The sequence below is a fragment of the Rhinolophus hipposideros genome, assembly GCF_964194185.1.
Source record: "Rhinolophus hipposideros genome assembly, chromosome: 17".
Lineage (NCBI taxonomy): Eukaryota > Metazoa > Chordata > Mammalia > Chiroptera > Rhinolophidae > Rhinolophus > Rhinolophus hipposideros.
In genome coordinates this window covers 56513011-56536397 of record NC_138063.1, presented here as the reverse complement: position 1 = coordinate 56536397, position 23387 = coordinate 56513011, and the positions used below count along the sequence as shown (strand labels likewise).

The 23387-nt window shown below is 48.7% G+C and overlaps 1 protein-coding gene across 1 annotated transcript in view; it reads left to right on the top strand.

Annotated features, from left to right (window-relative positions):
- Nucleotides 1-23115, top strand: part of UROC1 (urocanate hydratase 1) — a gene marked incomplete at its 5' end in the record, with an annotated part of 41423 nt that extends 18308 nt beyond the window's left edge. Inside the window, 11 exons of the mRNA XM_081077965.1 lie at nucleotides 1332-1394; nucleotides 1753-1932; nucleotides 2234-2331; nucleotides 3006-3078; nucleotides 4600-4721; nucleotides 6415-6485; nucleotides 8821-8919; nucleotides 10638-10737; nucleotides 13472-13553; nucleotides 20498-20597; nucleotides 21803-23115. Of these exons, the coding sequence (XP_080934091.1) occupies nucleotides 1332-1394; nucleotides 1753-1932; nucleotides 2234-2331; nucleotides 3006-3078; nucleotides 4600-4721; nucleotides 6415-6485; nucleotides 8821-8919; nucleotides 10638-10737; nucleotides 13472-13553; nucleotides 20498-20597; nucleotides 21803-21943 (1129 nt within the window). The 3' untranslated portion in view covers nucleotides 21944-23115. The remainder of the gene's footprint in view (nucleotides 1-1331; nucleotides 1395-1752; nucleotides 1933-2233; nucleotides 2332-3005; nucleotides 3079-4599; nucleotides 4722-6414; nucleotides 6486-8820; nucleotides 8920-10637; nucleotides 10738-13471; nucleotides 13554-20497; nucleotides 20598-21802) is intronic.
- Between the last annotated feature and the right edge of the window lie 272 nt (nucleotides 23116-23387).

Below are 23387 nucleotides of genomic sequence, written 5' to 3'. Positions count from 1 at the left end.
TATGTGGGGCGATCACATCGGCACTGTGGCTCTGCACTCGGGCTGCAATGTTCTCATCAAAGCGGCCTTGCATGAAAATGTTCAAGCACACACAGAATTTGAGAAATATTTCTAATTCCAAGATGGGATGCTATTTGGCATAGATATTTCTGAAATATCAGTTTGACCAAATTGAACCTCTGTGTAAAACTCTCAGATAACTAACTCTCCATTAATTATATGAGCAATTCCAAACTCCTATTGTGCCACTGAGGGCTCTTACCTGATCTTGCTCCTATCCCTGTTAATGCTGGTTAGTTAGCATCCTGAATGCACACACACACACACTCTCTCTCTCTCTCTCTCTCTCTCTCTCTCTCTCTCTCTCTCTCTCTCTCTCTCTCTCTCTCACACACACACACACACACACACACACACACACACACTTCCAAGCGCTTTGATATTTTTGTCACCTCTAAATATCCCTCTTTCATCTGTCTTCTCCCTCTTGTATGAGTGCATACAAAGTTTGGGCCAACTTAATTCTCAATTCTTATACACACACACACACACACACACACACACACACACACATACACACACACACACATCATTTCAAATCAGTTTAACAAACTGCCTTAAGCAGCCTGTCTCATCACATTTCTGCTCCCTGAGCTGCAGAAGACACAGATGGGAATGGAGTGAGCTTCCTGGGGGCTCATGCTGCCTGTCCTGGCCCTTTGGCTGGGACGCAGTCTTCCTCCAGCACCCCTCCCTGCTCTGGGACCGTATGCTCTCTCCCTGCTTCATTATCCTCGTGCACCTGGGAGAGAGGAGCATGTCTGGCAAGGTGTTCAGTCAATCTTTGAATGGATGCCACACTGCCCCTCTTATTGCCCCACTTACTGTTGCTTATTGATACTTCTCATATCTGTAAGGGCTTTTATGTATTCAAATCTTAAGTCCCCCAAAATATGCTTTCATTTGTTTTGTCCTTTTATTTTTCCAAGTAATGTTTGGGATCACCTGTAGTGACATTTACGATTTGAGGATGACCTTGAGTGAGTTTTAGGAAGGTCCCTCTTAGAGTTTTAACAGCCATAGCCCTAATTCTGAGAATTGCCTCAGGGAGGGCTGTCACCATTGTCACCTCAGTTCTCCTATCTGGGGCATTCCAGTGTGCTGTTTCCTTTGTGGTCTGGGTCCTCAAAAGATACACTTCATAGGTCCTGCTCACACAATACTTTGATATTCTGCATTCTGGCCAGGTGGGTGCCCCCTGTGTTTTGGTTGGGGTGGGCAGCTGTGGACAAGTGTGATGGGGCTGTCTGTTCTGTTCTTGTGCCCTTTAGGGAAGCAAGGAGAAAAAAGGAGGTGCTCAGCCTTGGTTACCATGGCAATGTGGTGGATCTTTGGTAAGTTTGAGGGTGGGAGTCGGCAGTCTTGGGAACACCAGGTGAACCTCCCCTCCAGACAAGGTCCCAATGGTGCCCAGGTGTTCCCAGAACCCAGAGTTTCAAATGTTGGCTTGAGTCTCTTCTCCCAGCTTTCACTGCCCTTATCCTGACCCAAGCCTACAGCAGCCTTCCCACCAGTGTTCTTTGGGATGGGAGAGTAGTGTTGGCGGGGGTGTAGGATTAGCCCCAGTCCATGTGGGGTGGAAAATGTGCTGCAATCACCTCCTAGCTGTGCCCTAAACTGGGGCCCCAGATGTTGCCTTCCCTAGCCCTGGGCAGGTACCACCCTGCATTGACTATCCCACATCTTCCCTAGGGAGCGCCTGGTCCACGAATTGGACACGACAGGGGAACTCTTGGTGGATCTGGGGTCAGATCAGACGTCCTGCCACAATCCATTCAATGGTGGCTATTATCCCGTGCAGCTTGGCTTTTCAGAGGCCCAGAGCCTCATGGCCTCTGATCCTGCCACATTCAAGGGCCTGGTCCAGGAAAGGTGATGCAGGTCCCAGGGTCTTCGGGGTGTGAGGCAGGAGGTGGGGTGCACACTGGGAAGATTTTTTGGACTGGGCAGCTGTGGCCTCTGCATGGTTCTCCAGTGGCCAGTTGTGTGGCCTTGGGCATCTCTTAGCATCTCTGAGACTCTGTCTCTTCCTCTGTCAGAGGAGATGGAAGTCCTCAGAGCTGGCTGAGTTCCATGGGGTGGGGTTAGGGATGACAGTGATGGGGCAAGGAGGGCCCATTCTCAGAGCCTCACCAGTGAACAGAGCTGACAGCTGACTGCTGGCGTGTTGCAGCCTGAGGAGGCAAGTCTCGGCCATCAACAGGCTGGCCAAGGAAAACTTCTTCTTTTGGGACTATGGCAACGCCTTCCTCTTGGAGGCCCAGAGAGCAGGTGAGAAGAGAGAGGCTTGATGAGGGGGTTCTCATCCTCCCCGGGCTGGGAGAACTGAGATGCTGACACTGGGCACACTCCCCTCCCTCCAGCCAGCGGTGGCATGCAAGTTTCACTGTACTCCTGCTCAGACCTCTGAAAGATGGTTTTGCCAGCTTGAACTGTCTGATTTCAGTTTCTCCATTTGCTTTAAGAATGTAAAGTGCCATAAAGAGAGTGGGTATGATGCTTGGGTATAACCTCCAGTGTGAAAAAATGCAGCTTTCCTTTTCTGTGAAAGAAACTTCTTTCTATAAAACTGGTGTTCATTCATGGATTGTAAAGTTCAGAAGGTACGAAAGATATTCAGTGGAAAGTCTCCCTGCCAGCCCTGTCTCTGGTACCAGCTCTCTTCTCCCCCACTCAGAGTCTGCAGACTCTGGGGTGCCTGTCTGGACACAGATGGGGCAGATACGGGCACGTGTGCACACTGCCCCCACACACCGTGAGCCTATCTCCTCCAACCATTGCTGCACTTGCTGTCTCTTCTTTTACCTGAAAAGAGACCTGGCAAGGCTTCCCTATCTGGGCAGAGTGCCTTTGAAGTCTTTGCTTGGGCTCTTTGTTTAAATTGCCATCTGGATGGCAGTGTATGTCCTCACCTTGAGGTGACGGTGTGGCTGCTCTGTCCACAGGAGCTGACGTAGAGAAGAAAGGTGCCAAAAGGACTGAGTTCCGCTACCCCTCATACGTCCAACATATTATGGGGTAAGTGATGGGGCACCTTCCAGTATCTGGGTCCTGAACATTCAGGTTGGAAAAGCCCCTCTGACCAGAGTGGCCACCACACTGAGCCACGGGATTCCACCACAAAGTGCAGGTGAAGAGGAACTGAGCCCTGGGAGACCTTGTGCGGAGCCTCAGTGAGAGGACAGGGAGACTGCAGGAGGCTTCTTCTGCAGGAGCCGAGGTCACTTCCTGGTGAACCAGCAACCTCTGCTACCCACAACCCTAAATGCTGTGTCTGAAGCTGCCTGTCCCATGGCCGTGGCCATGGATCTGAGTGGGCAGCTGATGGCTTGATCCATGGGCGCCAAGACCCGCTGTCCCCTAAAGCCCTCGTACCTACCTAGCTATGCAGGGGAGGTCCGGGAAGGCCAATGGCCCAGGACAAGTAGGGAGGAGCAGGAGGTACCCAAAGGGAGACTGGCTTAGGGTAGAGGCTTTGAGGCCAAGAAGTTGGATTTAAACAACACAGGAAGCGGGGAGGGGAGGACACAGGATGCTTTTGGAAGATTCCCAGCCTTTGGTGTGGCAAGATGGGACCAGAGAGGGAGGGAGGCAAGAAGGCAACTGTCTCCATCTCAGGTTCACTGTAGATGGGAGCAGAGCCAGAGTGGGCTGGGCCACAAGCCACAGTACAGGGGTCTCCCTGGGGAGGGGGGGCAGGAGGGTAGCCCACAGGGAGTTGGGTGAGTGTGGGAGCCTGGGGTAGGGGGGCCTCAGACCACTGCCTCCCTTTGCCTGGAGGTCACATAGGAAGGTCAGTTCACTTAAGGCAAATTTGGCCAAGTCCCCACATTTACTATTTCTCTCAACTATTTAGTTTCCATTGACTGATTTTCAGTTTGTCTGTAACACCAATTTAAGGAATGTACGCTTGTCTGTGTCCCAGCTCCCTGCCCCTGCAGCTAGAGATGATGCACTTCTGAGAGAGGAGACAGAGCTGGAAGGAGGGAGAACACTGAGGGGACACAGGGAAACGGAGGGAGAGAGAGAAGGAAAACAGTAGAGGGAAGGGGAGCAGGACTCAGGGGAGTAGGTGAAGGGGAGGGAGAAGGATTGAGAGGGAGGGGAGGTTGAAGGAGGAGGGGGGGGCTGAGAGAGAGGGATTTAAAGGGAGGGGGCTGAAGGGCAGTGCGTAGAGTGTGAGAGGCTGGAGGGAGAGGGAGGGGAACTGAGGGGGAGTAGGCCAAGGAGGACGAGGGACTGTGAGGGGAGGTTGAGAGGGAGGGGGGCTGGAGGAGGCAGGGTCTCTGAAACTTCCTGTCCAATTAGTGACTTAGAGGCTTCCAGTAATAATTCTGGATACTGAAGCCCCCACTTTACTACACGTGTCCACACACAATGTCCCCCAACACACACCCCAACTTGCACAGAGCCTTTATCCTGTCTCAGTTCTGGAATATATGCCAGCCTCCCCTCCTTGGATCGTGGTGACTCTGGCCCAGCCAGTGGATGCAGACAGCTTGGGAAACCCCAAGATAACAAGGTGTTTTGTCCGTGCAGGGACATATTCTCCCAGGGATTCGGGCCTTTCCGCTGGGTATGCACATCGGGAGACCCCCAGGACCTGGCAGTCACCGATCAGCTGGCCACATCTGTGCTGGAGGAGGCCATTGCTGGTGGAGGTGAGGCTGTCGGGTTGGAGATGCTCGAGGGCAAGTGGCCTGCAAAGTCTCCCACAGCAAACCTGCGTGGCAGTGCAGAGCAGCCCTCCACCTATACCCACCCCTTGCCTGGCCCTCGCGGGCAGAGGAGCACATGGTTTTGGGTTTGTGCCCGTTTACAGTGATTCTGATTCTTTGTAGCAGCCCTCTGTGCCCCCTCTGCACCTCCGGCCTTCCACATCTATCAGGCCCACTCTGCTTATTACAGGTCACAGCCTCTCCGGTTGATCTGTGGTTTCTCTGATACAGAACATCAGTTCTGCCTTTCCACGTGGATGGGGGAGGTTGTTTAACCACGGTCCCTTCTTGTGTAGTGGATTTGACATGTCATTTATCATGTGGAGAAGAGAAGGCAATTACTTTATGAAACTTCCTCAGCTGTCAGAGCTCCTACCTCAATTTCTCTGCAGCTTTTCCACAGGTCCAGGGGTGGCCTTCTGTCCCGGTGGTTTTCTGTGTAGATTTTTCAGCCTTTGCTGCTTCTTTTAAATCCCCAGGGGCCATTTTCACCCTGCTGTCCACATCTGTGTTCAATGGGCTGCGGTGGGGTCTGGGTTACAGGGACACAAGGCTGGAGAAGCAGGCTGGAGTTGGGCGGGGCCACCTATTGGAAGGAGCCAGGTATGGGGAGGCCTCATTGAGAAAGAAGGGGAAGCAGGGGCCTTCTCTTAGGAATCTGCTCAGAAGCATCCTGAAGCCTCAGGTGTTAGCACAACTGCACAGCCCTCAGTAGGTGGCTGGTGTGTGTCCCACAACCAGCCCTCCAAGAAGAAGTCCTGGGCTATTGCATCTGCTTATGGCCATGGTCTAAATGCTCTCAGGGTGGTTGATTTCAAGTGAGGCTCCACCTTGAGCAGTCGCAGTATTTCTACCAGGCAAATAACCTTGACAGCATATATTCTCCTAAAAGGCAGTAAATTAAGTGATGACTTGTGAGCATTACTTTCCTTTTTAATAAAATTTTTAAAAGTGTAAGTTCATTTAATTGAAATTTAACAATGTCTGTGTGAACCACTGGCTCACACAATTACTGAAGATTTAACAGTCTGCTCTTATAAGTAGGTAGGAGCAGCTCCTGAACTGCATGGCAACCGCCTTCCTCTGCACACCACCCATACTTTCACCACCTAGCCGGTCTTACTTGGATAGGCCAAGCTTCTTTCCTCCTCAGGGCCTTTGCACTTGTTGTTCTCTTTGCCTAGAACACTGTTCCCTCAGATCTTCGTGTAGCTGGTAGGACATAGCTTGAGCATCACTTCCTCAGAGAAGACTTTGGTCCCCTGACCTACCACCGAGTGACTACCTCACCACAGCCTACAGCAGTCTTTGTTCCCAGTACCTGGCATGGTACTCAATAAATGTGTCTCGAGGGATAAATGTTTCTGGAGGGAATAAATGTATCAGGCAGGGGGCTGCACATATCCGTGCATTAATTCACATGATCATTGGCACTGCTAGTTCTGAAAATCATTAGATGGCCTGGTATGGTACTGTGGGGCGGGGGCGGGCGTCTCCCTGACCCTGAGTCTGGGCTCCACTGATAAGTGAAGAACAGGTGCCTGTACCAAGCAGCCTGAGAGAGGGATGGTCTGTGACCCTCCTCGGGTTTGGGGCTCTTGGTACGCCTGACATCTCACGCCTTCTCTCCCTGCAGTGAACCCAGCTGTGAAGCTACAGTATGTGGACAACATCCGCTGGATCCGGGAGGCTGCCAAGCACCAGCTGGTAAGGTCCTGGCCTGGTTAGGAGCAGGGGTGGGCCACTGGACTGCCTGCCTGTCAGGTAGACAAGAGCCCCAAGAGGGTGCCAACACACTCCAGGAGACTTCTTGGGTGGCAGGCCCACTGGCAGCAGCAGCTACTTCAGCCAGAGGATTGCTGGACAGAGAAACCCAGGGCCTTTCGAAAGGTAGCCTGGAAGGGCGGCCGGATGGCTCAGTTGGTTAGAGCACGAGCTCTTAACAACAAGGTTGCCAGTTTAATTCTCATGTTCAATTCCTGCATGGGATGATGGGCTGCGCCTCCTGTAACTAAAGTTGAAAACGGCGACTGGACTTGGGGCTGAGCTGCGCCCTCCGCAACTAGATTGAAGGACAACAACTTGACTTTGAGCTGATGGGCTTTGGAGAACCACACTGTTCCCCAATAAAAAAATTAAATTAGAAACAAAGGTAGCCTGGTTCTCTGGGCAGTGACCAGGGCCAGTCAGGTGTCTCTTCACCCAGTTGCTCCACAAATAGTTCTTGAGAGAGGTGGCCCCTGCAGGGCCTAGGAACCAGGCCCCCTGGCTTCTCAGCTGTGTGACCTCGGGCAGGTGGCTCAGCCTCTCTGAGCCTCCTGTCTTACGGGCACGGTAGAGATGCTGGTGACGGTGCGTGCACCTGGCTGTGGTGGTATGCTTGGGACAAGGCCTCTGCGGCAGTCAGTGCATGACGCACTGCTAGGGCCGGGATGGAGCGAACAGTCTGCCTTGCCCTAGTTTCTGTGACTGTGAGTGTGCTCAGCTGAGTGTGAAAAAGAATCAGGTGACACAGAGTGGGAATTACTCTATACAGACAGATCAGAAAGGTACCCCTGGGGAGCTGACTTGTGAGTTCAGGTTTAGGGATGAGGAAGCAGCCATGCAGGGGAGGCAGAGGGACCAGACGATGCTGAGGCCCTGAGGTGGCAGCAAGCTTAGTGTACCAAAGACAAACGAAAAGTGGGTATTTGGTTCACATGCCTTTGGCCACAGACCCCGATGACCGAAAGCTTTCACTACGTCCAGACTAATGTGTCCTTGGCCTGGGAATCCCAGGACCAGGAGGAGACTGCCCCCGCCTGCCTTGAGCAGTGCCCCATTTCTGTGCTTCTGTGATCCAGCGACAGACATCCAAACTGCCGCCTCCTTGCCCAGTGGTTGGCACATGTGTTTCAGGCACAAAACCCCTTGTGCCAGCAGAGGTCTCTGACCAGCCAGAGTCTGAGGCGCCCAGCACTGTTAGCTGTTTATATTTTATTTATAGTATAGTTTTCCCAAAAAGGATTTGAGGCAGCTTGCGTGAGTCAAGTCAAGCCATTGTATAGAAAGCCACAAGAAAGGGAGAAGCGCTCGGCTGGCCATCTACAAAGTGGCCAAGACTGAGCTCTGCATTTCAGGCTCACGGTCAGGTGCAAGGCTAGCCCATCTCTGCTTCCTGCTGCCTTTCACCCCCTTCCTGGACTGCTTGGCCATGCAGCCGAGGGAAACACCTGCATCCTCTTTGGAGAACCCAGCGTGTCTCAGCCTTAGCACTACTGACATTTGGGGCCAGATAACTTTTATTCAATTGTGGTAAAATGTGCATTAACAAAAAATTCACCATTTCAACAGTTTTTAAGGTACAACTCAGTGGCATTAAGCACATTCACATTGTTGTGTAACCATCACCACCATCCATCTCCAGAACTATTTTTTATTATCCTAAACTGTGCCCATTGAAAGAACAATTCCCCATTCCCTTCTCAGAGGTGCTGCATCCTGGTGGTTGAGAGATGTTCAGCCGTGCCACCTACTGGCTGGGTGACTGTGGGCAGGTTGCTCAGCCTCTCTGGACCCCAGTTTCCTCATCTGTAAAATGGAGCCTACAACGAGGATAACAGCATCTTCCGTATAAAGCTCACAAATGAGCGACTGTGTAAAGTTCTTGGCGTTGTCCCAGGCACAATCAAAAACTGCATTAGGTGGTGTTAATATTATAACTAGAAGGACTCGAGCAAGGTAACGCTCATAATACGTAAATCCCTGGAGATGGGCAAGTCAGGGTCTCAGAGGCCCCTCTAGGGGCTGACCTTTGAGGTCATAGAGGGCCATCTGGGCATCCACCCCACATGTGGACATGCAGGGGGTTTGTGTGGCTGCCTGGTGGGCTGGATGTAAGGGTTCGCCTCAGGCCCACAGACTCTAGGGCTACCACACACCTTGCGGGTCCTCCAGGACCTTCCTGGAAAGACCATCTAACTGCTGGTGGAATATATCACCTGAGTCTCACCCACGTATCACCAGGTAACTGAGGTGCCTCCTCTCACCTTTCTCTCCACAGGTGGTAGGGTCCCAGGCAAGGATCCTGTATTCAGACCAGAAAGGCCGTGTGGCCATTGCTGTGGCCTTTAACCAAGCCATCGCCCACGGAAAGATCAAGGTGACATGTGCTGTGCTGCTGGTGGGGGCCTCCCTTAGGCTCCTCCCTGTTAGTGCCAGCATTGCCCCAGGGTCCCAAGCTCTGTGTGTGTGTCAGTTGGGGGTCGGATAGCTGGGGGCAAGGAATGATTGGGTCTGTCCTCCAACCCCTGATCCCTGCTGTGTGACTTTGGGCAAGTCAAGTGCTCTCTCTGAGCCTCAGTTTCCCTCCTGTAAAAGGAGAATCATGTTAACCTCAAAGCATGGGTGTGAGAATTTAATGAGTTGGCTTCCACACAAATATTTCATACATCTTTGTTGAGTTAACTTTTTCAAACCATCACAAACTTCCCATTTTCCTTTGAGTCAGACTGGCCAACCTTGGAGGATGTGGAGCCCTAAGCACACTTGTTCAGAGGGGCTTCTTGCGCCCCTCTGTGTTGTAAGCTCAAGCCACAGAGTTCTTGTGGCAGTCCTCTGGAAGCACCAGGAGTATTAATGATCAGACATGAAAAGAAAATCGAGATAGATGAACGTGAAGGCCTTCCCCATGGATGGTTCTGAGTGGCAGTAGCAGCAATTTCAGCAGCCCTTGCCTTTCTCTGGGAGCACCACGGGAACGCACCACTGAGGGGCGCTTCCCAAAAGCCCCCCATGCTCATGAGGAAGGCTGGCGCAGCTCAGCTCAACATACCCCTGGGCACACTCACAGCCAAGTTGGGATTGGAGGTCGGAACTGAGAGCTAGGCATTCTAATCATTCATTCATTCATTCATTCATTCATTCATTCATTCAACAATTGATTGAGCTCCTCCCCTGTGGCAGGCTTGTTCTAAGCACTGGGGGTGATGTGGCAGAGAACAAAATAGACAGGGTCCCCACCTTGTTCTATTTACTAGTGAAGGGAAACTGACAATGTACAACTAAAGGTGTAAATTTAGAGAGAATTTCAGACGGTAACAAACACTGAATAAAATGAGGTGACAAGATGAGGGTTATGGGGGGGGTGAGCAGTGACATTAGATAGGGTGGTCAGGACAGGCCTTCCTGAGTTGCTGGCATAAAACTGAGGCCTGAATATCCAGAAGGTGCCAGAATACATGGAGCAGATGGTTCCAAGGCAAAGGTGGAAAGGTGGGAGCAAATTTGGCTTGTTCAAGGAAAGGAGAGGAGGTCCTCTTGACTCAATGAAGTAGACAACTTTCCCTTTTGGCAGGCTACCTCCTCCTACGTGGGGAGCCCATTGATTTCTGTGCCCACTGAGGAAAGCTGGGAAAATTGACACCCAGTGGTGTTGCAGACTCAGGAGCCAGGCTGCCTGAGGGGAGAGTCCAGACTAGTATATTGTGTGTGGGTTTAAATCCCAGCCTGCCCACTTACCAGCTCTGTGATATTAGACAAGTTTCTTATCTTCTCTGAGCCTCAGTTTTCCTTGCTATAAAATGGACATGATAACAGTCGTACCTACCAGGATAGCATTGTTGAGAAGATTCAGCAAGCTAACATATGCATAGCACTTGGGGGTTCCTGGGCATGTAGAATGTGTCCAAATCAGCAGAAACTCTTAGTAGCTACAGGAAAACATCAAAAACACCTATACCTCCTTTTGCTAAAAGTCTGTTTTCCAGGGGGAGGGATCTGAAGGGCTTCTGGTATGGCCTGATTGATCCAACTCTGCCCTCCACTGGACAGCCATGGTGGACTCTGTTGGCTGACATCTCATATTCTTGCACACTGCAGGCACCAGTGGTCCTGAGCCGAGACCACCATGATGTGAGTGGCACAGACAGTCCCTTTAGGGAGACCTCCAACATTTACGATGGCTCTGCCTTCTGTGCAGGTGAGGAAGACAAACAATTAAAAACATATATTTTTTAATGTTGGATTTGGATTTTATTTAAAAATCAATTGATTCATTCATTCAGTCATGATGTTACAAAAATTTGTTGACATTTGAAAGACATGGAATAGGGTGACCAACCCAAGACAGGGGGTTGAGGGACATGGGACTTCTGTTTTTAAAATTGGATGGTTCAGTGTGAGGTCGGAGGGATAGTGGATGGGGGGAGGGGGGTTCACAGTATGAGGGATATAAATGATGAACGTCTAAGTATTACCTTGTTTTGTACACCTGAAACTAATAAATAAATTAATTAATAAAAAAAAAAAATTGGGCCATTGCTAGTCAAACTGGAATAGTTGGATGCCCTAGACCTGGGTGTGCTTATGGCCCTGTCACCTGCTGAGTGATCTTCCGCAAGATGCTTAAAGTCTCTGAATCTCGATATCCTCATCTGTAAACTGGAAATAACAGTAGTACTTACCTCAAAGTGTCGTGAAGCATGAAATGAATGAATACACATGGGGCATTACATCAGGGTCCTGTAGCCATTGTTCTATGAAGGCGAGCTGCTGCTGCTGCCATCACTGGGACTGCTACTGCAAATTGTAATTATTATCATCACAGAGGCTGACAAGTTCTAGTCCTGGGTAGCTTTCTTACTCCCAGAACCCGAGGGTTCCTTCCATTATGGATGGGATCCCAAGGGAAGGAGGTGGACGCTTAGAAACGTCATCCACATCACTTTTTCCAAGGAATTGGTCTAGTTCATCTAAGTTATCAAATTTATGGGTATAGAGTTGAATTCCTTTATTATCTTTTTAATGTCACAGTTGTGATATCCCCTCTGTCATTCCTGATATTGGTCATTTGTGTCTTTTTTCTTTTTTTATTGGTCAATTTGGCTAGAAGTTCATCAATTTTATCGATCTTCTTAAAGAAGAAGCTTTTAGTTTAATTGATTCTTTTCGATTGCTTCTCTGCTTCCAAATTCATTGATTTTTTTCCCTCTAATTTTCAGTATGTTCTTCCTTTTGCTTGCTTTGGGTTTAATTTGCTCTTTTTTCTGGAAGGTAGAGCTGAGGTTACTGATTTGAGACCTTTTTCTTTTCTAATATAGGTATTTAATGCTATAAATTTATCTCTAAACACTGCTTTAGCTCCATCCTACAAATTTTCATATAATGTGTTTTCATTTTTACCTGTTCAAAATGTTTTAAAATTTCCTTTGAAACCTCCTCTTTGGTCCATGGGTTATTTAGAAGTATATTTGTTTGTTTGTTTGTTTCTGTTTTGTTTTGTTTTAGAAGCTTTCAAGCTTTGGAGGATTTTTCAAATATCTTTCTGGTAATTCCATTAGGGTCTGAGAACTTACTGTGTACTATTTCTGTTCTTTTAAATTTGTTAAGGATTTCATGGCCCAGAATGTGGTCTATTTTGGAGCTCTTGAGAAGGTATATTCTGCTGTTATTTCGTGAATTGTTCTTGAAATGTCAATTAGGTCGGCTTGGTTATAATGCTGTTCAAGTCACCTAAATTCTTACTGATTTTCTGTTGATTTGTTCTCTAAATTACTGAGAGAGGAGTGGTGAAGTCTCCAACTCTATTTGTGGATTTTTCTATTTCTCCTTTAAGTTCTTATACATTTTGTCTCATGTATTTTTAACCTATGTTGTTAGATGCACATTCACTTAGATTTTTTAATTCTTTTAGAGAATTGACTTCTTTATCACTATGTAATGTCCCTCTTTATCCTTCATAATATTCCTGGTTCTGAAATTATCTGATATTAATATAGTTTATATTTGTATCCTGTGGCCACTGTAATAATTTACCACAAACTTAGTGGCTTAAAACAACACAAATGTATTCTCCCGCAGTTCGAAGATCAGAAGTGTAAAGCCATTTTCAAAGGTGTTGGCTGAGCCATGATTTCTTAGGAGGTTCTAGGTGAGAATCTGTTTCCTGGCCTTTTCCAGCTTCTAGGGCTGCGTTTCTTGGATTTCTTGGCTCGTGGTCCTTCCTAATCTTCACAGCTCAGCATCAAGAGAAAAGCATTCTCAGGATTCTCCCTCTGTGAACATGCAGTGGGGTTTTGGGAATGTAAGCCTACCAGAGGGTGCAAATCCCCTTATATCTGTGTCCCAGGGGTCTCACATTCCGAGGGCTCATGCTTGTCCTTTAGCAATTTGTTAGACACTTGTAAGCTAACCAGCTGTTTCTCTGTGCAAGTGACTGTTTCTCCCCAAATTTCAGGTTAGTTAGTTGCCCTGGGACCTCAGTTTTCTGATGGAGTCAAGAAAAGTCATTAATTTGTAGTTTGTTTACCCCCCTCCCCATTCCTTTTCTTTGTTTTACAGGTAGAAGTGATGCTCTTTGGCTTTCTACATCTCTAAGCTTAAATCGCTAGCACCTCCCTTTTAATTCTATTGCTCTTTCTGCTTCTGAGGTATTTTATCTGGCATTCAGTGCTAGAGAGCATAACTGTAGGGAAGGATAATAGTGGGTAAGTGGGCATTTGTCTATTTTTCCTGCTTTTGCTCAGCTTTGCAAACATAAATTATGCTGTTTCTAGAGTCACCTGTCTCTAGTTCCCTATCTGTCCTTCAGGCCTACGCGGTACTGGCTCAGATAGTGGGGCCTGTGGATGCCTCCTTGTACACTGGCCAGAACCTGGCCTGGTCCTGGCCCACCTCCTTCAAGGAATGACATGTAGTGTCCTTTGTTTCCACAGACATGGCTGTGCAGAACTTCGTGGGCGATGCCTTTCGAGGAGCCACCTGGGTTGCTCTTCACAACGGTGGGGGCGTGGGCTGGTAAGAAGTTTCCGAGAACAGGATGGTGGGTGTGCAGGTTCCTGTGGAAGGCACAGGGATCTCCTTGAGGGTCCGCGGCCCTGCCTCCCCTGGGCTCCCTCTGCTGAGAGTTTTGCTGTAACATTTTCCTCATGTGAGCTGGAAGTTGGAAGGACAGAACACTGGGGAGGGCATAAGGGAGTGTCTTACTTTTGGGGTCTCACCTGTCACATAGGACACAAAGGCTGTGAGAGCCAGAACCGCCCCTTTCATGTCAGTTTTCCTACTGTGTTCACAGATGTTTTCTCAGGAATTCTCACAATACTGTCTATTCATTCCACCCGATGTTCCCAGGGCAATGGGCTGGGAGGCAAGAGACCTGGGTTCTAGGCTCCCCTGGGTCCCTGGCTCACGGCTCTGTCCTGGCCATTCCTGTTTCCAGTCTGTACCATGAGGAAATTGGGGTTTCTGGGAGGGTCTCATTCTGGCTGACATTGGCAGTTTCCATATGAAGATGTCCACTATAATTCTGCACCCACTTCCAACATGGGGAAAGGAGGAGGTTCCACATCACCCAGCAATTTTCTCTGACACAAGCTAATTGTCCTACAATTCAACTCAATTCTGACATTACATACCTGGAGATAGTCATATCCCACAGGTTATGGGTTTAGTCCCACAAGATTGTTCTCACCAGATTCAGATGCCAATCTCAAACCCAGAGATTGCCTGCTTCTGATTGACTGGTTACAGATTGGAGGTTCCCACGACCCTCTCCTTGAGTTCTATTAATTTGCTAGAGCAGCTCACAGAACTCAAGAAACCCCTTTACTCATTAGATTATTGATTCATTACAAAGGAGATTAAAGGATATGAATCAACAGTCAGATGAAGAGATATATAGGGTGAGGTACCTCGACAAAGGAGCTTCTGTCCTCGTGGAGTTTGGGGCCCAGTACCATGGCATGAGGAAGCATTTTGGTTTCCCAACCTGAAAGTTCTCTGAACTTCATCCTTTTGGGTTTTTATGGCAGCTCCATTACATAAACATGATTGATTAAATCATTAGCCATTAGTGATCAATTCAACCTCCAGCCCCTCTCCCCTCCCCAAGCTCTGGGAGTGGGACTGAAAGTTTCAACCCTCTATTCATGGTCAATTCCCCTGGCAAACAACCCATATTCTTGGGGTCCACAAGTTGCCTCATTAACATAACAAAGACATCTTTATCATTCTCAACACTTAGTAATTCCAAAGGTTTTAGGAGTTCTGTGCTAGAAACAAAGAGATGGAAACCAAATTATTGTAAATCACGATATCACATCTGCTGCTACGAATAGTGAATAACTAATACTTATTGCACGTGGACCACATGGCAAGCATTTGCTAGACTCTTTGAATCCATTCTCTCACCTAATCTTAGAAGGAAAATACATTTTATGGATGAGGAAACTGAGATACCCAGAGGTTAAGGAGCTGCACCTTCAAGGGGTCTGCCTCTAGGAGTCACCTGGGAAAGTTCTCAGGCCAACCTGGATTTCCGGCTACCCAGAGAAGCAGGGGTCGCTGCAGCTTGGGAGAGGAGGACAGCTCCCCAGGCCTGGCCCTCTATGAACTGACCTCTGAGCCTGTTTTGGCCAGATCAAGCCGGCCTTGCCCTCCAAAGCCAAGTCTTTCAGCACTCGAACTTCCCAGGTCATTCCGATGGGCTGGATTGGCTGAAATTCCGAGCTGCAGCTCAGTCAGGTGGCTCTAATTAATGGAAAATGTGACAAGAGTGTGTTTTCTTCCCTATGTAAAGGCTGGAGAAAAACACGACGAAAAGAGTGCCTAGTTATTAGGTATCAGGTCTTTAGGCACTGGATTTGTTGAATGGGTTCTGGAAGTGAAGAGTGACTCTGGAGGGGGAGTAACTTGCTCAAGGACAGAGCTGGTGGTGGAGCCAGATCCGTCACCTCCCAGAATTCACAGATTACTGCCAACAAAGACAACAGAGGCCAAGAAGGGACAGGGAAGAGCAGCCACGTGGTCTTGGGATGGGGACCAGAGGGCCAGAATTCATGCAGGACACTGCTCGTTCTAACCCTGGAGAGGGAATGCTCCCTGCAAGTTCCCAAGTTGCTCCCACCGCAAGGCTGCCCCCAGGCTCTGTGGACAGGGATACAAGCCAGCCAGATGCCGGCATCACCACCTTGTATCCTGGCTGTTCTTAAGGACTTTTTAAGGAAAATGCCTCAAATTCACATTGAAATCCATCAGACTCACACATGCATAATTTAATCTGTCAGATATTCCTGCAAAGCTTACTGCAAAAATTAGCAGGAAAAAAACCTGTCCCATGATTATTCCTACTTCAAGAGGAAACCACTTCCAACTCCAGCTTTATTTTTTCTTTTTTGTACAGAAATCTATGTTTCTAAGTTATAAATTTATCCTGCTATTTCTTGATTTAGTTTTGTGAATTGTTTATTGGCTCCCTGTTTGGGAGCACTTATTTCCCCAATGATCAACATCAGCTGTGTGTCCTCGGAGCCCCTGTTTCTGATTGCTCCTTTGGTGTCTGTCCTTGTGTTGTCTGCCCAGCTGCCCTTGTTGTCTGTCTGCTTATGTTTAAAGAGGGCACTAACAGTCAGTCTGCAACCCCGTGTGCTCAGTGACCTTTGGACCATGGGCTGCTGAACAGGAGAGGTCAGAGAGTCTCTGGTCTTTGGCTGGTTGGTCCTTGTCGGGATGGTACAGTCAGTTCTAGGAGCAGGTGGGAGGGACAGGGCCTCGTTGTGGGTTGTTGAAGGCTTCTCCTCAGCCCCTGTGTTTCCATGTTTGCTCTCCCAACTTCCAGTGTGCCTCCTTGTCCTCACACCCAGATCCAGCCAGCCTCAGGGCACATGTCTTTGAAGAATGTGTTTATGTATTTGATCCACCATCTTTACCCAAATTCTGACATATTTTCCTCTTAGAGTGCATCTCAAACTTGAATGTGCACAGGAATACCTGGGGAGCTTGTCAAAAATGCAGATTCTAACTGGGCAGGTCTGGAGCGGGGGAGATTCAGCATTTCTAACCAGCTCCAGTGATGCTGCTTCTACTGCCCAGGGACCACTCTGAGTAGCTAGAGCATTGAGGGTTCCTGCCATATGAGCACATAGACCTCCTTCACGTCTCCTACCCCCAGTACAGCAGGGAACATCTTCATATGTACAATTTTATAGTACAATTAAGAGCATGGATTCTGAAGTCAATCTGTCTGCATAAGTTAAGCTGTTGAGCTTTGTTTCTCATTGACAGAATGGTCATAATAATAGCAACTGCTTTGTAGGCTAGTGGTGAAGATTAAATAGGTTAATAATAGCTAAGGCTTGTGTAATGCATAATACATGTGAGGACTTCTAAGAAATTTGTGTGTTCACCTAATCTCCACAACAGTCCTACCTAAGAAATAGGTACTGAAACGAGAGGCCAAATGAGTCCGGGGCTCATGCTGCCTGCGCCACTCAGCCAATAGAGCTACACAGTAATTGGGTCATAGAATAAATAAGCGTTTATTATCAGAGCATCGGTGGTCTGAGAAGGCAGCGGGTTAACACCTACAAACACTGCCTTCACATTCTCAGACCAGTCTGGGATATTTAAGGGAAAATCTGGGCATTCCTCCGGAGGCTACGTGATGATTCTGAGAGTCTGCATGGAGTCTCCTCTCTAGCAATGTGGCTCTCCAATGCGGTCATCATCCTGGGAGCAGTGATGATAGTAACCTAGAAAGAATGCTAGGCCAGAAAGATTGTAATCGGCAAGCACGTGGGCATTGTGACTAGTAAGCAAGCAGAAGTTTCAGGGTAATTATCTAAATCAGGGAACTGGGACAGGGGACATCCTAAGATCAGGAACTGGGACGGAAGACATTCCCAGCTCAAACCACAGGGAGGGGGGTGATCAATTTTTAAGCTCTAGGGCAGGGAGAGGCGAGGCCAGGGACATTGCAAGCCCTCTTTTGTGGGGTTCCCAACCAGGCTCTGCTTCAGTACTACCCAGCATAGATAAGCAATTTTGCCCAGGTGTTACAGCAAGCTGGGATTGCAGGAATCCTGGGCTGAATGCATGTGCCAACCCACCGTAAGTCTCTTGCAAAGGAGCCATAACAGGGCCCAGCACATGGCATACCTCCCTTAAATGTTAACCTCTATCATTTGCACGCTATTTGTGATCTCAGGTTCAAAAAAGGTGGGTGTTTTAAACTTTGACAGCTCTCACCAAATTTCCTGATATAAAAATTCTTGTTTGCATAACCTCATCAACACTAACTGTGATCACTCACCGGATGTTGACGTGGGACTTACCAGGCTAGTGGGCAAGAAGTAGCACATTGTTTTGACTTAAATTGCTCACTCCCAAGTGTTTGTTTTTGAGTTGTGTACTTTTTCTTATAGATTTGCAGGCATTCTTGATCTGTTCTAGATATTAGATGGATTTTTTGCATGCATGTCACTTGTCTTTGAATTTTGTTTAAAGCATCTGCGCTGGCTGGGTTCTCCAGGAGGCAGGTGCTGAGGTGGAGTTGGGAGTGTGCAAAAGGTTTGTTGGGGACGACTGCCTAGGAAAGGAAGAGCTGGGAAATGTGGACAGGAGGCAGAGTGATTGAGGGGAGGAGCCCTCAGTCTCTATGCATTTTTGACAGTCTTGTTGCCCAGCAGGAAACTCTGGAGCCCAGATGGCCGCTGGAGGAGCTGCTTTGGGCAGAAATGGGCAGGCCCCATCATGACATCACTTAGTCTCTGCCCCAAGGAAGGCCCTAAGGAGTTATTGCTAGGAACTGTGAGTGAGCCACCCTCCCCACAGCCACGCTTTCTGGGAGGGGCACCGGGGCAGGGCCCCTCTCCTCACGCTGCCTTCTCAGACCACATCTTTTTCCAATGACTTTTCTGTTCTTTTTCTCTGGCTTTTCAATACCTCCCCAACTCCCAAATTTAAAAACAAACAAAAAACCATACTCCTACACTTTCTTTATTCATTTTGTAATTTTTAAATATTTCTTTGTTTAGCATATCTGGCCTTTGTTTTTCTTTTTTCTTTTCTTTTTAATTTTATTGGGGAACATTGGGGGACAGTGTGTTTCTCCAGGGCCCATCAGCTCCGAGTAGTTGTCCTTCAACCTAGTGTCCTTCAATCTAGTTGTTCTTCAGTCTAGGGCACAGCTCAGTTCCAAGTCCAGTCACCATTTTCAACCTTTAGTTGTTGAGAGCTCACGTTCTAACAAACTGAGCCATCTGGCCGACCCTCCGACAGCTCTGCAGCAGCTCGTTGTCTTCAATCTAGTTGTCGAGGGCGCAGCTCACTGGCCCTTGTGGGAATCGAACCAGCAACCCCGTTGTTAAAGAGCTCGTGCTCTAACCAACTGAGCCATCCAGCCGTCTCGGCTTTGTTTTTGTTTATATTTTTATGTGTGATATCAGGTTCTACTTTTATGTTTTTCTCAAAAGGCTAGTTGTCCCAACACGGTAACTCCAAATGCTGCATTGACAGCAATGCTGCCTTTAGCACCCCATCTTCCTGGGCTCAACATGCTCAGGGCTATGGTCAGGGTTTGCAGAAGTCACCTGGAGCTCAGCAGCTTTGGTCTCTGACCATCTGGGCTTCAGGATCCCAAAATGAATGACGTAGTTTTAATCTCTTTGGTCGAAGGTCTCATGGGAGGTCCTCACTTGGAGACTTTGGCTGCTGCCTGTTTTCTCCTCTGATAACTAGCATCAATCTCTGACAGGTGAAAGGTGATGACTTTAAATCTAGTCAGAGCATTCTCCACCCTAACAACTGGTAGGAGACGTGATAGGAGTCTGCTTACAGGGACAGGGCCACCCAGCTGCAGGCTGGCATCAACACCAGGCTAAGAGCCAGGCAGAGGAAGCTTCTGCGCCCGGCATGGGGAATGCTCGTGGCTCCTAGGGCAGAAGTCTACTCACCTTCTTGATGGGAACTGACTGAAACTGCCAGTGTGGTCCAGGCTGGCAGAGGAGGCCACAGAGCCTGCAGGATGTGAGGCTAGGGAAGCTGGGTGCACGTTCCGGGTGTTGGAAGGAGACAGGGCAAGTTCGCTGGCAGTGAACACTGAAAGGCCAGACGCTGTGGTCCCAAGATCTGTGTTTAGCAGTAAAGCCCTGCCAGGTGCTGACAAGATCCAGGGTGTTGGTTTCCTGTTTGTGTAAACAAAGTGGACAACTGAAGTATAGTAATGCGAGCTGAGGAGGAACTTGGGCTGGGTCCAGCAGCCCTTGATAAGGACATCGCGGGGGAGAGTGGAAGTCTAGGAGTGCCGGGAAGGTGAGGGTCCTCACGGCTGATGGAGAGAAACCTTAAGGCAAATGTGTGACAAGTGGAATAGCATTAACATATTCAAGTAAAATCCAAATGGCATCTATTAAACAAATGAACACAAGAACATATCATACCTGTGAAAGAAGGTGGTCAAAACAGTACTCAAAGAAATGTATTAATTAGAAAATAAATGCTGAAAATAAAGGAACTCAGCCTTCCAATCAAGTAATCAGGACCCCAAAATACACCTAAAGCAAGCAGAAAGAAGGGATAAGGAAGATGAAGAGCATAAAGAGAAAATCAGGAAGAAAATTGAATTGAGTGATACAAGAAACCCCCACAGAATCGTCCCTCTACAGGAAGCACTCAGAACCACAAGAGAAGGAGATCATGTCACATTCTGGTGGTCAGGCTTCAAGCAAAGTGTGACACAGGAGTGGGTCCTGAAGGTGGGCTCAGGATCCATGGGTTCAAGCACAGAGGCACAAGTGGGCAGTGCAGAACTGTGAGGCTCCTGCATCCCTAGGCTGTTAAGAGGACCTAGGACATATCCTCAAACAACGTTCTTAGAACATTCAAAACTCGTGTGCATTTCTATCTGCTTTGTGCAAGGTCAGGACCCAGGAGGAATGACCTGGAAACTCTTTTGCCTCTTGCAGGGGTGAGGTAATCAATGGGGGTTTTGGCCTCATGCTGGATGGAACCCAGGAGGCCGAGCAGAAGGCCAAGATGATGCTCAGTTGGGATGTCTCCAATGGAGTAAGTCACCCCAAGCCTCTCCTCTGCCTCCTCTCTCCATTGGTGGCTCTGGCCCTTCCAACTGCAGACCTGAGCCAGAGTTCTGCCCCTTTTACCTCAGAAATGGTCAGGACCCTGTCCTGCCTTCCTGCTCATTTGTGTCTCTTCTCATCAGCTGCCCACTTCTCTCTCAGGCTGTTTCCAGAGACTCCTTTGCATCGCCTGGCCTCTGGCCTTACCATCCAGTTCAGCCTTTGTCCACACAGAGTGCCCCTGGTGTCTGACCCTGCCCTCCCAGTGCAGCACCCCCATTGCTATTACAGAGAGGCCTTCTTTTAAACCCTTATCTTTCTACCATCTTTGAGGTGGGCCAGAGAGTGTAGGACCTAAGCTAGAACAGCCTTCAGCTGTGTGGCTAAGATCAGCTTTGCTGAGATCTAGAATGGGCTCTCGGGCTGTGTGTGTGGGGGTTTGGGGGGGCTCCATCCTCTCTGGAACCACATCATAGGCATCCAAGAAGGGGGAACAAAAGGAAAGACAGGTGGTAATGGGGAAGGGTATGTGCATCTGTGAGTGAAATGAAAACCCAGAGAGTTTGACGTTGGGTGGCCCAAGGGGTGAATGTGACGGTGAAGGTGGAGGGGTTCCCTGGAGGACCTGACTTCCCTGGAGCCCTCAGCAGAGGGGGAGTCTTCATCCAGTACGCAGTGAAGCAATGAGAAGATGGTCTGGGGGAGACATGGGGGGACATGTGGACAGGGATTGGCAAGAATGGCAGCACAGAGGCTGGGGAGGTGCCATGATCATCATCTGGGGAGCCCTGATGACAGAGATGGAGAGAAATAAGTGGACCAGAGAAAGATTTTAAGGCAGAGCCAAGGTAGATATGCATTCTTTGAGGCCAGAGAGGAGGGGTGCTGAGGATGACTCCTGGGTGCCTGGCCTGTGCCCTTGCATGGAGTGGGGAGCCTGGACAAAAGGATGACCAGTTTCAGACCAGAGAGGCAAGTAAATAGTAGTCCAGCCAAGAGAGGAGGAGGTCTGAGCCAGGGGTAGGGCCAGGACAAATACAAAGGACTGCAGATCCCACTGATAGCACAGAGGGTCCTTGGTGTGGAGGAGGACAGGGGTTTGGGCCCAGCCCTAGTCTGTTCAGAATGCCTTGTTGGGAACCCGGTGATGTTGGCACCAACTGCTGTACCACCCTCTCTACACCCCGCCGGCAGGTGGCCCGTCGCTGTTGGTCTGGGAACCGGAAGGCCTATGAGATCATCTGCCAGACAATGCGAGAGAACAAGGGTTTGGTGGTGACACTCCCACACGAGGTGGCAGATGAGCACTTGCTCCAACAGGCCTTGTGGCCATAGGCGGGAGTGTAAGAGCCAGCTGTGGTCCTCTTATTCTCCTTGGTCCCTGATCTTACCCTCACAGCCACACCCTTCCACTGCACACCTTCTCCTGAATCAGGAGCTCTACACGCACACCCTCATTTGGCCTCACCACACCCTGGCAGGTGTGCCACTGCTGTCCCCATTTCACAAATGAGCCAGCTGAGGTGCACAGAGGTAAAGCCACTTCTTCATGACCATGCTGCTCCCTTGGGAACCTGGGAGAGCAGGGAGAGCTTGTTTAGGGCTGCATCCTCAAGCTTGCCATGGACTAGACTCCAGGAGCTTTGGAGGTGGGTGTGCTGTGAATACTGGGTGAGCTGGTCATCAACCAAGTCCATTCTAAGTCTCCTACCCTTCCTTCTCCTACCAAGGGTGTAGGCTTTTTCTTATGGCCAGGTTTTTATTAATCACTCTGCCTCCTGTTCACCTTCCAGCCATCCACAAAGCTCTTTCTGTCTGCTCTCCTGTTCATTTGTCTGTGCAGGTACTTTCTGTACCTCTGTGCCCCCACCTCTGGGCACAAAGAAACATTGACCAGACCTTGGAGGAATCCAAGGAGGAAGATAAGAAATAAAGTGTGAACAGAAAAGGGGACACGTATTAAACCTTACAAGCACAAGAGCCTGAAAATAACTACATAAGATGGCGTCAGCATAAAAAACAAAATTCATAACTAAGTGGGCCATGGCGGAAAGTCATATCTTTAGACAAAAGCTTTTTTCATAAAGTTAATCTGTGCCTTTAAGTTGGCCTGCCTATTGTCTTTTTGCACTGACGATGACATCCTTGGAAAGTCAGTAATCCCTTTTTCTGGACCAGAGCAGGAAAGTACAGAACTCCTCATTATTATTCTTGTCCCTTGATTAACATCTCTACGTGGACTATTAACTACCCTGTACCCACCTATGTGAAAGAAGTACCTGTCTCTTCAAATTTACTTTTATTAAATCCCAGAGATTTCCCCGCTTTGCTTTCTCCCACCCCCTTAATCTATCACCAATGAATTTCATGTAACCCTCCTCCTTTGATTCTATGTATAAAATAAGCTGCAAACCCCCATTTCGCAGAGCATTTTCTCAATTCTTTGAGATTTCGCTTCCCGGCAATTGTCTTCAGTTTGGCTCAAATAAACTCTTATAAGCTTTCTCTTAGGCTGGATGTTTTTCATCGACATTACTTGCCATAGTCAGCAGGATTCCACAGAAGCCCACCCAGGGACACTCCGCAGACCCGGATTTGGTGCTAGGTACCAGGAAAGGCTCATTGTGCTCCACCTGCTCCCTGCTTCGCATCAGGTGAACTTAGGTGAGTTTTTCTTAGAATTCCGGACCTCCCCGTTTTAAGGCAGAAGATCCTGACTTTATTTGAGCTTTTTTTTTTTTTTAATCCTTGAGGTGGCATTAAGTGTTAAGGGTTGAGA